Genomic DNA, 16,345 nt, shown 5'->3' on the forward strand with positions numbered 1-16,345 from the left:
TTGAGGTAGGCTGTAGTTATATAGTAAAGCATATTTGGCAGGAAGAATATCCCCACATTATATAACCGTGTTCCTAGCTGATGTCACAGCACACTTGATGTTTTTTGCCATGAGTACCAGTTGGCATAAAAATAAGGTTATTGTCTTGTGTTTATTGAATAACAACCTTATCTTGTGATTGCCACAAGAAAAATACAACTTGATGGTCCACTCCGAAACATGTGGAAGAATCGGTTCTAATACTAGTTAACATCTTTATCCTGAACACCTTGTTATGCGTCTACTATCCAAGTAGCAGTGAATACATCCAGTTTTTAGTCCAACTTTGAAGTTGTCTTTGCTTTGTTCAAATCAATATTTGAAGAGAAAATTATTACATTTTCTTTCACATTCATTAGGTATTTGTTCTAACTTATGGCTTTATCTGCTCTGCTTGTTACCTTTTAATAGTTTGTCCTTGTTTTGGAAGCCCAATCATTTAGAAATAGATTTTTGTTTAGATCTTCTATATCTTGTTCTTGTAGTTTGATGCTGTTCAACATTTATCATCTGTTGGAATTTCTGGTTCAAACTTCATAGCATTCTCTTTGTAAGTAGATACTCTTTAAGTATCATTACACCAGTTTTGTAGGGTAAGTTCATCTTCTGAAGAACTTTCATGTGCTTCAGGATAGTATACTAAACAGGATGGATGCACTCTTATAAGTGTGCCTCCTTGTTTGATGAGCACTTATTTATACTTCTGTTCTATGAGAATTTCTGGTCTAAGCCATCTATTACACTTATATCTTTGATAGACAACCATATTTTTGTAAAGTTAGGACAAGTGCCCTGCTAATTTGGTTTTTGAAGTGTATGTCTTTCTTTGTAAGATTCACACTCTATGAGTGCTTTTCTAGCAATATGCACAGCATTCAAATGACTTGTTACAATGGGAAAACTATCAAAAGTAGGAAGTTTGTTATTTAGAAAGGAAAATAGGTTGAAATTCCTAAAAGCTTGTTGATTTGAACTAAAACCATGAACACTGAAGGGCATTTTTGTTACTTATGACCTTTTAATGTGACACCCTGTCTTCATTTGTTTCACTTTCTCCCTGAATGTCACTTTGTTCATTCAGCTGCATATTACATTGAAATGGCTTTAAAACCTTTGGAGCAACTAGGGAACTCAGTCAAGCCAGACAGTCCTTCTTTGGTGCTATGTGCTTAGACCCTGATCAATAACTAATCCTTCCTCTCATCACCAGTTTGACTACTTCGCACTTATTTGCAAATATTTTTGCTTTGCTAGCTTTATTCAAATTATTCTCACTCTAATCAAAATTCAGCAAGTTTCCTGAGATCCTGCAATCATTATTTAACAAATGATTCATCAAATAGAGGCAAATTCTCTCATATGTTCTAATATGTTTGACCATTACTTGTTTTTCTAAACCATTAACTTAACCAGGACCTGTCTATCTTTCAGTCATATTTCTTTTGTGTTACACATGGTCCCCATTGTGATATCTGGTGTTTTGAAGCTCTTCTAGTCTTTTCAAAAGACTCACTTTTGAAGTAGGTTTTCCTAGAGCATTCGTTCAAATTGTCCATGAGTCTGAGTTGTAGAGATTCCATGCAAAGCCAGTGGCTGATTAAGCAACGTGTATGCTAGACTTGAATTTTTTTACAAACCTAACTGGTTAGATGTATGTCCATAAGAATTATGTAAAGTTCCTAACTTAGAACAGTTTCAAGAAGTTTACAATCTGTGTGTCTCAGAATTCACAGTGATGTTTAATCATATAATTACCTGAGGGTTTTACACTGTATTAGTTCTGACAATCACATTTAGATCTTAGTTGTCAAACATTTTCTTATTGTCAGTTAGAAAATTCTTAGACGAACCAAAGTATGATGAAAACCAGTGTTTAAAAAGTTGCACTTGGGATTACATATGATACATCTCTTGTCAAGAATCTTCACAGCCACACTGCATTTGGTTGCATAATTTATCAGATGAAAGATTTTATGTCCATGAATTTTCTTTAGGTCCATAACTGCAGTCTCATTGGAAACAGTTGTCAATGAGAAACCCACGACTGGAATCTGCTACTGTTTTCTTCTTAATCTTAATGTTCTTTGAATATTGTCATTGACTTATTTTCAGTCATGAACATGAGTTGCATAGTCATTACTTTGAATGTCAAACCACTTACTGTTTCTCATTCTCTGCTGTCATATTTGCTCTTTGGAAAGCTCTAAATGCAAGTACATGTTCAAGAAACAATATTTTTGAATGTTTTCAGTTGTGCAATTATTTTGTCAAATTCAATCAAATAGTCTGCTTTTGAGTTATCTGATAGTCAAATATGGTTAAAACCTGAATATTGTTTGAGCTTTAGATAACTCACCTAATTTGTCATAGTTTTGTATGGTCATTAAAAATTTTTCTGGATCCATTTTCAAGTGCCTTCTTTGGCATTGCTTGTCATGGACCGAAATAATGTAACTACCAATTTCTTCTCAACATTGTATGCTGCATCCCAGTACATCATCTCTTTCCCATGTTCTTTATTTTGTAGGCACTAAAGGCAAAGGGTTAATGTTTCTTGTCATTTTGTTAGCTATGTTCTACTATTAATGTTAAACACAGAAAATATATTCTCAATTTACTATGTAACTATATAAAATTTTCAGCAAACAGTTTTGTTATAATGTCACCGGAAACTTACCCAAAACGCAATTTGTTTAATGTATGTCTTGTAATGTTTGTTCTACACCAGAGCAACTTGTCTCAACAGAATATGGCTGCCACCAAAATGTAAGCAATACTCAAAAACAGAATGATCTCTTTCTCAAACATAATGTACAGTAATCTAACACCATACAGAAAAATAAAACAAAATAACAAGAAATATATAAATGTGCATGTATGTGCTTATTAATATTAAATGCTTTTAATTTTTTTCTAATTTCAGGCATGTATTGATGACAAAATTGACATGGTGAAGTTTCTTGTTGATAATGGTGCTGATGTTGATGTCTGTGATAATGAAGGTTGGACACCTCTTCATGCTACAGCTTCATGTGGCTTTACTGACATAGCACAGTAAGTTGCTTTATTTACATCACTGAAGTAAATTGAAGTTTACATTGAGTTTTAGTTGCTGAACTACAGTCATATACAACAACCTTTTCCAAATTTACTACAGTCAAAGGATTGTCTCTTGATTAAATGTTCATTGTGCATGCTTAAATCAGTCCAACTTAAAATAAATGCTGTTTCCATCATTTCACAGTTTGTTGGTAATGAGGAAATATCTAAACTTTACAAACCTATGTATGGTTATGTGGTTAACTTGGCTTTAGAACCATTTGGTTATGGATTCAGTCTCACTGTGAGACATTTTGGGGCAGTGTCCTCTATAGTCTTGGGCTTACTTAAGTCTTGTAATTGAATTTGGTAGATGAAACTGTCATGTGTGTACATGTCTCTTTGCCTTGACATATGCTTACAGTAAGCAAACATCATCATACAAGTTGTATCACTTGCAATCTCTTGTGAAAACATGGCCAGCCTTTATGCTATGTTTATATTGGAAGGACTAAAGAAGATATTGACTTGCTTGGAAACAAGTAAGAGTTGTCAACAGGAAGGGTATCTGGTTATAGAATTTTATCTGATCAATGCAAGCATGAAAAAAGCTAACATTAAAATGATTGAATTCTACCAATGGTTGTGTGGACATAAAATGGGTAGAAAGAATAAGAGAAAATCATTTCCCTCCTTCATATATGTTTCAGCATGTTGCTAAACTTAGCATATATCAGAGCCTATCAGAGTAGATTATCTCATTGATTTTACTTATACTTTGTCTCGATGCTTTATAGTGAACTGCAGTTTGGTTTCATTTGTGCTTTTCTTTTCATTGTTCTTTCTTATTTGTCCATTAATAACTAACCAGTTGATCAACATGTTGGAGCATGAGTTTCTTTGTGGTATTGATTCGTATAAGTTTGTCAATATTTTGTTATTTCTTTTGGTTTTTCATATTGTTGTCTTTTTTTTTATCAATATTTTTCCTTCAATAATGCTTTAAGCAAATTTATATAATTGTTAACACGTAAATATTTTACTGGTTTAAATCATGAGATGTATATGTTTTTTTTTTTTTAAATAAATAAATCAAATTGTCATTTTTCTTTTTATAAGTATCAAGGTCATGAGATTAACATCAATCTACTGCTTTGCTAATGAAAGATTAATGGTGTCACACATACACTGCAATGTTACATAATAGAAGAGAACTGACATAAAATGTAACCATATATAGCATTGGTTATTTATTTGAGAGTAGCACAGTTATAGGTAAATGTAAAACAATCAGAATATACTGACCACCTGCATATCTAAATTGTCTTGTTATATGGTCTTGATTACTAACGGCAATGTCTTATTTGCTGCTGTTAGTTTTTATTTCTAGCAGGAATTCTTAGACATATTCTTGGAAATCATTATTAAGATGATGTCTGGAACATTTTAAAGGGTTCCTATACACAAAATTATAAATATGTAGTGAAAAGGGATCTTGATATTGTATATCCTCTAATTGTTAGACTAATTGAACGTGGTATTAAATGAATGGTTTTTATTTTGGACTTGAATCCTCTTTGAACAAAGGCAACATTTTTTAATTAAGTTAGGTTTGTTTATTGACAAATACTGAAAAAGTTTTTAAAATAATTTAAAATGGACTTCTTTACCTCTTAGAGAAAATGCCAAAATTGTCTTTTATTTTAAAGCCAGTTTTGAATTCAAGTAAAAAAAAAACCCTTTTTTTTTAAACTTTTTTTGAAAATTGCTAGATATGGCAAAGTGTTGTAGAGTGTCAGTTAAAAATGTCAGTGGTTCAAGCAGAGTGCTGTATTGACAAACTAGATTGAACCACCTAGCTGTGGCTTGTATTGCACTGTTTTCAGGAGTAGTTATGTTGGTTTGTCATGATTCAGTTCAGGTAATCTTTGGATAAGGTCATGGGAGACTACATTTGATTGACTTTTTTCATTTATTAGATCTAGTATCTAGTTTTGGTTACAAGCTGCTTATAATGATTGGTTGGTGTACAACTCTAAAAAGACATCACCCACTCAGCATGAGCTGACTGTATTATTCAACTTAAAGGAAATCTGTGATAACTTGTTTTTATAAACAGTATTTGTCATATCATCCTCATTTGCCAAAAGCGAAAGTATGACTATTTTGGTTCAGCTTTTATAGTGACTAAGAATACATTCATGTTGCAGAAATTGGGGAAATGAAACTAAATAATTAAGGTTGGGAAAGCAGTTCCAGAGAGATGTAGATTAATTCTTTTGTTACTATATTTGTAATGAAACGCACTGCCTATTTATTTCATTACAATATCCTTTCATTTGAAATTAAGAATTTTGAGGGCTTTATAATAAAGTAACTGATTTCATCATTATTAAGATAATGTCTGGAACATTTTAAAGGGTTCCTATATGCAAAATTATAATGGACAGTTGTAATTTAAATGTTTTAAAACAGTTGGTTTGTATTAAAAAATCAGAGGTCAGTTGAGTTTCAGAAGTGTTTATGAAGAATTTATAGATATACTTGATGGCAGCATTTATACATCTTAGTAAAACCACTGGAGGATGCATAATTAATCCTCTTTTTCATCATAATACATTCCTCATCTTGCCTTTATATAACCTATGCCTGCAATGTTTCAGTTATTCTTAAAATCAGTTGTGATAGCCAAAGAGAGGACTTAACTCATACATAAAACCAAAGTACTAAACCTCTTTAAATCACGAAAAATTATAATATAAACTTGGGAAATTTTCAATTGACTAGATTTGTTGCTTGTGATTTTGATATTCCTTACATGCCTTTCACCTGTTATAGGTTCAGTGTATAAGTACTATTTTGTTTTATATAAAATCCTAAGTCCCAGTATTTATGAATGAATGGCATCTGTGTATTACTAATGTGAATAAGGTAATAAGCTCTCATTTTTCTTAATCCTCAAATTTGCAATTTCTGACTGTTTATTCCGATCATACACAAGAATGAAATAAAACTTTCAGCAGTTATGTGAGGAAACTGACAATTTATATTTCTGTTTAACTATTTTGAAAGCTTATCTTCATTATTTCATATTTCTTGGGTGATGCTATGACATTTTTATTCGATTGTTTAGTCAGAGAGGGAAGGATTGCATTTATTACAATTTGTTGTTTTTGAGGATCTTTGAGACAGGTTAGCAGGAGAAATTTATCCTCAAACTGAAAACCAGGTTGGAATGCTTGCAGTAGATTAAACTCTACTAAAGGCATCCAATGAGCAAATGGTGGTGTTAAACAAATGATGGATTAACACTTATCCAAGAACTCAGAACACAGTGTTGGAAAAAAATGCTGCAAAACATCTTGTCTGACACTAACAATTCTTTCAGTTCACTGCCCTTGACTGGTATTTCATTTTATTGATTTCAAAAGTACGAAAGACAAAGTTGATCGCAGTGGGATTCAAACTCAGAGTATAGAGAATCAGAGAAGAAACAACAAAGGCATTTTGTTCCATGTTACAGTAGTAGTTATGATACTGTACAAATCAACCTTACATTTGTAATTTAATTAAACTGTGTTGTAATTGGTATATTCTGATTGCCTCCAGTTATATATTTCTCTATGCTGCTCAATATTCAGTTTTCTTATTTCTACAGCCATTCATTACTATTGAAGAGGAGTTTTTATTTCATTTCTCTTGCTCTGATAAGATGGATAATTTTAGCAAGCTTTACAGTCTGTCCTGTGTGTGTGTGTCTACATGCAAACTAGGATATCATACATCTTGCCTCTTTTTAACAGAGCAGGTGACTACCTCTTCTGCTCACCCTATTATTTGAACATCTGTCTCATATAACTTACAACTCTTATCAATAAAATATGCTAATGACTGATGTTAGTGTTAAGTTACATTATAATTTTATCAATTTCTAATTGTTTAACTGAAAGAAAGTTTGAAAATGTTGAAATCTTAGTTTTTATGTGATTATCAAATTGAAAAAAACTATTATTACAAGATGTATGCAGATGCATTTAATAAATTGAACTTCAAGTGAGACGAAAATAGTTTTTGTGAATAGTATGAATTTTTTCCAAGATAGCATAATTGCAATTACATGAATGCGTTATCCTGCTAATACTAGTAAGGAATAGTTAAAAGAATGTCCAACCATTGTCTTGTACCTCAAGATATAATGATAAAGCTGTAAGAAATTTGAACTGAAGAGAATGTGCCCCTTGGTTTACAAAACCCTTCAATGTATTGCCTCTGATATGCAATAAGACCTTAAATATTTCAAATAGTTTTTATTATAAAAATACAGTAGGACTTTTATTATGTTCATTGAATGGCTATAGAGGTCCAGTGAAGTAAAATAGTAATCTAAGGGGTCCATCGGTAAAAAAAAAAAATGCTGAGAACCACTGCTTTAAATGAAATAGTTGGCCATCTGATAATTGACTAGTCTATGTTAGTATTGGTATTATTGTTACATGGTTGTCCCTGATTGAATAGATCTACCTTTGATAAAACATGTCTTGTCTTCCTTGAAAATGTGTGACCCTAACACTACATCAGAAATAAATTTTATAGTAGGCAAAGTTTTGGGTTTTCCAGATTTTGAACTTTAATGGGTTAACCATCCTTTACACTATAGAAATCATATATATACACTCAAAACTTCATTACCTTTAACTGCAGAAAGCAGTTTTATATACCAATCAATCATTTTTGTAATATATCAAGCTTGGAATAACATGACTTGTAGAAAATACTTCCTATTTTTTTAATAGATATTTAACATCATTATTGGAATAACGATAGAATTTAGTTTTGCAGTCAAAGAGTTAACATGTATTTTAATCATTAGTTGGCACAGCTCTTTTTGTTGTCTTTTATGGTACCTCAAGGGAAGTATTAGGAATGGTGGGGATATGGTTTAAAATTTTTGTGTATCATCATCTCAAATGTTTTTAAAACTGATTATCTGAAAGTCAGATATTGTCAGTTCTAACAAGAATGTCCATGCATCTGTATTCTTGATATGCATGCTTGATTTAAATTGAACAAAAAGCTGGTAATTAACTTGAACTATTGCTAAAGTTGTAACAATGTTATAAAGCAAATTTTAGTTGATATTTCATCATCATCATCATCATTTAACATCCGCTTTCCATGCTAGCATGGGTTGGACGGTTCAACTGGGGTTTGGGGAGCCCGAAGGCTGCACCAGGCCAGTCAGATCTGGCAGTGTTTCTACAGCTGGATGCCCTTCCTAACGCCAACCTCTCTGAGAGTGTAGTGGGTGATTTTATGTGCCACCGACACAGGTGCTAGACGAGGCTGGCGAACGGCCACGCTCGGATGGTGTTTTTTATGTGCCACCGACACAGGTGCCAGACGGGTTCAAGAAATTCCTTTCAAACAAGGTAGTTCATTTTCTTTTCTTTTTCAAATGAAAATTTCAGTTTCTGCTTTTGATGTTGTTGACCATGTATTCTGACCACTGACAAGTTTAGTTTTATACTGTCTAGATTCTGGTAATTGACTACAGTAGAGATGGGTAGTTATTTTTGGTCAGAGCATGAGGGTTGGTGTTTGCCTTCATTTTTTATTGATGGGCAAACTGGCAGAGTCAAGATGTTTTTTTTTGTTTTTGTTTTTTTTACCCCTTAGTTCAATTCCCACTGGGATCAACTTTGCATTTCATCTTTTGAGGGTTAATAAAAGAAAGTACTGGGGTTATTAAAGAGGCATATGCCAGCATGTGGTTGTTTCAGCTCTCTCAGAGTATATGGTGGGTTTTTTTCCCTCCTTCATTGTCTAGGGTGAGTGAGAGAAATAATGATTTTAGGATGCTGTTGTGTTCAGGGCTGGAGTGGCTGTGTGGTAAGTAGCTTGCTTACCAACCACATGGTTCCGAGTTCAGTCCCACTGCATGGCATCTTGGGCAAGTGTCTTCTGCTATAGCCCCGGGCCGACCAATGCCTTGTGAGTGGATTTGGTAGACGGAAACTGAAAGAAGCCTGTCGTATATATGTGTGTGTGTGTGTGTGTATATATATATATATATATATATATGTGTGTGTTTGTGTGTTTGTCCCCTTAGCATTGCTTGACAACCAATGCTGGTGTGTTTACATCCCCGTCACTTAGCAGTTCGGCAAAAGAGACCGATAGAATAAGTACTGGGCTTAAAAAGAATAAGTCCCGGGGTCGATTTGCTCGACTAAAGGCGGTGCTCCAGCATGGCCGCAGTCAAATGACTGAAACATGTAAAAGAGTATATATATATATATATATATAACTGGATGTTTGAGGTAATTTTTTTATGTTGTAGTATGGATTTTTAGGGTTGAAGTTAGATGTATCAACAAATGAAGCATCTTCCATCTGCAGGTGGTCTTTCGCCCCTTTTTTTTTCTTTTCCATTTTTGTTTTTGTGTATGTAATCTATGGGCATGGTGTTATATAGTGACTACATCATTTTGTGTTCCCTCTAGTATAGGGTTGATGCACAGGAATTAGTAAGGCTCTGGTAGAGCTGACATAATCTTTGATTAATATACCGTTTGTACATAGTATTCTTGTTGTTTCCTACTGTTGGCTAAATGTGGTACCAATGAGTGTTCTCAGTATGTTTGTGCATTATTTTACTTCATTTACTGTTTTCACATCAGTTATGGTGTTGTATGTAACCCTTAAGATTTTCTGTCTTCTGTGTCTGGGGTATGTTTGTTTTCTCATGCCGCTAGTAAGAAAAAGGGATACAGTGAATTCTAGTAGATGCTATTTTGTTGTTTGAAGCTGCAGGTTTCTATGGTTCAAATAGTTATATAACTGTGTCTAGTGAGTAGTAGGGAGATGTATCATGTTATCTGCATATGAGGTGTGTATATATTTTGGGGAAGGTGTGGGAAAACCATGTAAAGAGATAAAGACTGAAAGAGTTGGCGAGAAATGCAGATTTTTGTGGAAGTGCTAGTTGAGTGTTTTTGTACAATACATAGGCTCTGTGACCTAGCCAGCATTTTGTTTCTTTAACGGTTCAGCATTCAAGGTTTATGAATATAATTCCCACAATATTCAATATTTCTTTAAGTTTTTGTTAGATGATTGTTAGGGAATTTTGCTGCTAATTTTAGCAGACCATGTTATTGTGGAGAGGCACTTTGTTGGCTCATCTTTCTGTGTCCATACTCTTAACAAGATGTTAATTTATCAATGTCTGTTGTGAATGTCTATTAAGTAGTTATTTCATTTACCTATTAACTTTGGCTACACTTGTCCTACTCCACAAAAGATGAAAAAATCATCTCTGTATAATAATGGCTGATATAAATATTGGTTGCTTTGTTAGTTGATTCCTCTAGTCATCCTTTACATCGTATAGAAAGTAAAAAAGAAGAAAGAAAGAAAGGAAAAATACAGTGAGAGTTAACATCAGGTTGAGGGTAGATAAAAGGTTTGGTGATATGCAAGGAGTAGAGGAATGCTACACTCACACACACACACACATACACACAATGAACTGAAGAAGAGGAGAGGTAGTAAATGAGAGTAATTAGGGAGGAGTTATTCAAATGAGAAACTTGTTTTAATTTGAAGATAAGTATTTTTATTTGGAAAATTAGTATTCATTTAAGTACCAGGAAATTTGATAAATGTTAAATTACAATTATCATATATCAGTCATAATTCCTGATACCACCCACAGTAGAAAAAATATATCTCTCAAGTTACATTTTGTCAAGATGTTGCTGATAGTTAGCTAATGAATACAGATTTATTGAAATCAGCTATCCTCTTATTTGATAGGTATTCTTTTAGAGAAGATGCAGAATTGGTTAGATGTTCATTCAACCTTTGTTTGTGAATTGCTTGTAAAAATGTAGGGTTGCTTTCAAACCTTGATGTGGTCTATTTTAATCTTGTTTTAGTAGATTTCATTCATAGGATTTGCCTCACAGATTTGAATCCTATTAGTTGTATCTTTCTTATTAGAAAATGTACTATATTGTCAAATTAGTGATTAATTTTTTAAAAACTGAGTTGTCTTTAAAGTTTTAGTGTTTTACTGTAATACTAACTGGCATTATTATTATTATATTACTGCACAATGCAATTGTACCATCCTGTTATTATTAATACTTATATAATGCCAGTTTTACAGTAAGTGAATAGTATGAAACAATAATACATCAGGCATTCATTGTTATCAGGTTTTTGCTCTTTTGTATACCATTATTGCACACCAAAATAAAAGCATTAGCAATTGCACCCGTAATTGTTTTCAAACTCATTTAGTCAACATTGTCTTTTAAAATACGAGATTGAAACAGTTATTTAGCCATAATGTATGCTTTTGAAGCATTATCTCCTAATTGAATTAGAATCAATTCATGTATTTAAGCAGTTTGTAATTACAGTCTACAAAATGTAGCATTCTTACAGCTCACTGTTTTCACACTCATCACCTTGAAATAATCTGAAATGTGTAATTTGTCTAAAGTGAATATATTTGTCTTAGAACAATATATATTTTGCCAAATTTTCTGAGATATTTTAAGACTTTTCAGAGATGATATAAAAATATATTTCTATGATAAACATAATATTTGAATAAACTATATTAATGTATTTCTGTGCTATACACAGAAACCACAGAAACATACAAGTACTGTTTATGCATATGAAATAGTTTCAATAGATTTTCTGGAACAAAATTTAAGTGTCAACATTTCCCACCCAACAGTCATAGAATAATATTGCTGTTAAGTACTTTTGAAAGATTAATGCTATTAAATATTTTGATAAAATCTTTTTCCCAGATTGCTTGGCATGCATTACATAACCAAAACTAATAGTTTGCTCTCTGTTGTAGGCTTCACGTAAAGCTATTTTCTACTTTATCTGTTGGCTGTGATTCTTAATTTAACCTGTTGAGCACTTATGCATGGTCTACAACATAAAATCTCTTATCACATCTCTAATAAATTTCAGTAATTTTTTTATATTCACTAATATCTTTGCAAAAGTACTTCTGGTTTCTTTCAAACTCAACTAGGCTTTAGATCTTGATAGTGCCCTTTTCAGTAATCTCAAAGAAAGAGCCTTGGAACTCGCTTCTGCCCTCACCGAATTCTTCAATCTCTCCTTTCCTCTCTTTCTCTATGTACATACCCTGATCTTTGGAAACAGGGTTGCATGAAAGGTAACCCTTCTTAGCTTGCCAGCTACTGTTCTTTGGCATTTGACTTCCAATACTTCAAAGGTGATGGAACGAGCTGTTAAGAACAGCCTTCTCTCATACCACTAGCAAATCTACTCATATATTCACATACCCTCAAGAAATTTGTTCAAAATGTTGTTGCCACAGTAATCATCAATAAAACTTTTAACTGTGTCTGGTACATGAATCTCATGTTATAACTGCTTATCTATCATTTCTTCTATCAGGTCATTAAGAATGAAATGTCTGATTTTGAACTGAAAGTTTATTTTATTTCAATAAAAAAGCAATGCAGTTAATGAAAGTATGCACCTAAATTATCAACACTATTTTGCCATTTTATTGGTAGCTTATTTATGCCGGCAGCGAAGAATTCTGGAGAGCAAGAAGTGATGAAATCACAAAAGACTGTTTTTGCATCTTCTTCAGATTTTTTTTCTGATGCATATGGTGGATGACAGAATACTTCCAAGTTTAGTTCCTGTAGCTTGAGTAGTGTTCTTTGTTCAACATGTGGTCGAGCATTCTTAGAAGAGAATTGGCCTGTGTCTGTTGACCAATCTCAGTTGTTTAATTGCAAGTTCATTCATCATTTCATTCTGTTGGTTGATGTATACATTTGCTGTAATTGACTTACCAGGTCTCCTGAAACTGTTGTGGATGACACCAGTGCTGGACTACCAAACTGATATCATTAGCTTTTTTTGGCAAATATTCGTTTTGAGATTGTGTTTTGGCACTTTGTCTCTATCCAACCACCATGCAGAATACTTGCTATTGTTGAAAAGAATCCCTTTTTCATCACACATAAGAATACAATGCAAAAATGGTTTGTTTTTATGCTGTAACAGCAAGTTTCAAGATGACTTGTCATTTGATGCTTGTGCAGTTCGTGTGGTACCCTCTTGTCCAGCTTCTTTACCATGCTGATTGGTTTCAGATGGTCCAATACAGTTGGAATTGAAACATCAAACCTTGCTGCTAACTCGCGTGTAGTTTGAGATGTATCTACTTCCACTACAGTTTCCACCTCATCATTTTCCACCTCATCATTTTCCACTTTGGCTTTAGGTCTACCATGGGGCTGATTTTCAGGAGTAAAGTCACCAGACTGGAACTCCTCAAACTCTTGACGTACAGTGTGCTCATTCGCCACATCTTCACCAAGCACATCATTGATGTTTCGAGCTGTCTGGGCTGCGTTGGTTCCAAGACGGAACTCATATTCATAAACAACAAAAATTTTTGATCTATCCATGGGTTCACAAAAATTGATTTATAAGAGAAAACTCGTAATATAATCAGACATCATGAATTGCATTTCAAAAAGTGATGTAACTCCTCAGTGTTGTAAAACAAAGAATTGTGAGGATAAAACATTCGAGTTAACAACTGTCAAACTTGGTGCATCAGAAAATCGGACATTCCATTCTTAATCACCTGATATTACTACAGATACCTCTACCTCTTCAAGCTGACTAATTTTCTGCCACTTTAATTAAACCACATGTGACTAACTTTTCATTCTTCATCTCATTGCCCACTCTCTTTCCAGTCTTCAAAATCAGCACATGCCCACTACATCCAAAATATTAGTTGTTTAGAATTCCCCACTTGGACATGTTTCTCAGCCTATTGACTTGCACCATACAATTGAAGTGGTAGGTTAACAGGATCAATTGCACTGATCTTAGAGGGGCTACAAAGGCCATGTGCATAGCCCTTACTTCCTTACCAAACCAGTAAGTGGGGAAAAAAAGGGTTCGACCATTGATTTAAACATATATTCCAATGCTCTAAAAGGTATTATAATCCATTCAACATCATATCACTTCCTTGGTTCTAACACTCAATATAGTTCATACAATAAATACGTATTGTTTACTTGCTCAAGTGTTCCTTGACAATATATCTCTATATTCATCTGAAACACTGCAAATTAAAATAAATTGATGATTCAGCGGTGGTGCCCCAGCATGGCCGCGGCCTTCGGGCTAAAACATTTTTAAGGATTTTAAGGATTTAAGGAATGTAAGTACTGATAATGTGAAGTGCAGTATAGCAGTTTTAGGATCCAACAGAATCATAATTCATAACCTTTAAATTCCGTTTAAGATCTTCAAACACTTTTGAAGATCTTAAATTTCACCAGTGAACAAGTCATTTCTCTAATGTCAATATCCTCCACTCGGCTCCATAATTTCATGCAGCTAAACATGATTATTTGTTAATGAAGGGAAAAAAGCAATATAAAAAATAAGTACCCAACACCTTTTAAATCATACTGACTTAAAGTTACTGCCCATTCATAAACAATACTTAATATCACTACTAGTTAAGCACACCAAAGACTGGTGTGCAGTGTACCAACTCTGTTAAACTCTGATAAACTGTTAAAATCTCCATTGACATAACCTGTCAAATGAGATAGCTTTCAATTCATTCTTGTCTTCTGTCCTTGTTAGAATATGCAGGTTCTTCTGTCACTTTACTCTGCATATGTAGCATCCTATGCCTTCTGACCTCACAATTATATTTTCCTATGACTTCAGATATTTTGTCTCTTGACAGACATCAAATCTTATGCACCCAACTTGGTACAAACAAACTATTCAAGATGTCTTTTGCACCCCCATGTCCTCTGCATGCACATACATAAGTACACCTGTTCATGCAAGGTGGAATTAGAATATTAAGTTTCTCTACCTTGCACAACCTCCATGTTTAACTGTTACATACATGTCTGTATATTAGGCAAATGCCAAACACTCATACATTTGAAAATAGCTATGACATCCATGTGTTCACCAAACTCTAATTTGGATATCAGCATGCTCTCACCATCATACACTTTTCAAACAACCAGTCACTGCATGATTGAATACACACTGTATAATTTTTTGAAAACTAACATATCACTAGGTGCAGTACATGCGAATTGCTCTGAAGAGTTCTTTTGTCTAGCTAGACCTGTGCTGTGAATCTGCTTGCACAGAACTGACTCATGTATGCAACAACCAATCTTACTAATGTTTCAGATTGATTGAAGATGGTGTGAATGTACTCAAAGACAACATATAGATGTTCCATATATTGTGATAAGTAGAGAGAAGCAAAAAAACAGGTTAATAACATAAGGCTATACAATTCATAACTAGTCAGAAAAACCTGTCGCACAATCAGCTACATTTCGTATGATATTGACCATTATCATATTAAAATGAGAGAACTCTCTTACCTGATCTATTTATTCTGCTGTGATAAGAATTCTTTATATTATAAATACCCAAACTAGTCATTGGTTTTGAAATTATTTCTTCCTTTGTACATCATTCAGATACTTGTTTTTATTATTCATGCTTGCTATCTTTGTTACCAAGTGTTTTTTTTTTTTTTTTTCTCTAAATTCTGCTTGCCCACTCTAATGGTATTTTAGTTTTACCTAACTTTTTGGCAAATAAACAAAATTGTTTTACCAGGGAAACTTAATTTTTTTTTATATATTTCACTTTTGTTGCACTAATTGATTTTTAGAATTAACAAGGAAAAATAGTGTATTGTTAAAGATTGCACCATGAAAATAAGTGGTAGGTATAAAAGAGTATATGAAAAGAGATAATATACCAACAGGTGCTAACATTTTTATCGTTTTATGTTTTTTTATATCTGCATTCCTTGCTGTATCTAAATATAAAAATAATGTATTGGTTTTATGAGTTGGCCAGCATTATGCAATAACTGAAGAACTGAATGATTTTATTAACTTTTTAACACACAAGCATCATGCAAATATGGAAATTAAATTCCTGCAGTGTAATTCTGGAAATCACTTAGTTGAAAGAATTTTCCCCACTGAAATTAATTCAATCTCCACACATGGCTTTGCAATATATCTACTTCTGTGCCCATTTCATTCTATATCAAGTATACTATTATGTTTCATCCATTTTATGTGATTTATCTAAATCTCTCTTCTCTCTCTCACACACACGCTTTTTTTTTTTTGTTACACGTTTAATGTGTACAAAAGTAAGA

The 16,345-nt window shown here is 33.2% G+C and overlaps 1 protein-coding gene across 9 annotated transcripts in view; it reads left to right on the plus strand.

Annotated features, from left to right (window-relative positions):
- Positions 1-16,345, plus strand: part of LOC115229173 (protein phosphatase 1 regulatory subunit 12A) — a 216,354-nt gene that overhangs the window by 62,066 nt on the left and 137,943 nt on the right. For all 9 annotated transcript variants that reach the window (XM_036500427.1, XM_036500428.1, XM_036500430.1 and 6 more), the window contains exon 2: positions 2,963-3,093. In XM_036500427.1, coding sequence (XP_036356320.1) covers positions 2,963-3,093 — 131 coding nt within the window. The remainder of the gene's footprint in view (positions 1-2,962; positions 3,094-16,345) is intronic.

Source organism: Octopus sinensis, linkage group LG2 (genome assembly GCF_006345805.1).
Source record: "Octopus sinensis linkage group LG2, ASM634580v1, whole genome shotgun sequence".
Taxonomy (NCBI): domain Eukaryota; kingdom Metazoa; phylum Mollusca; class Cephalopoda; order Octopoda; family Octopodidae; genus Octopus; species Octopus sinensis.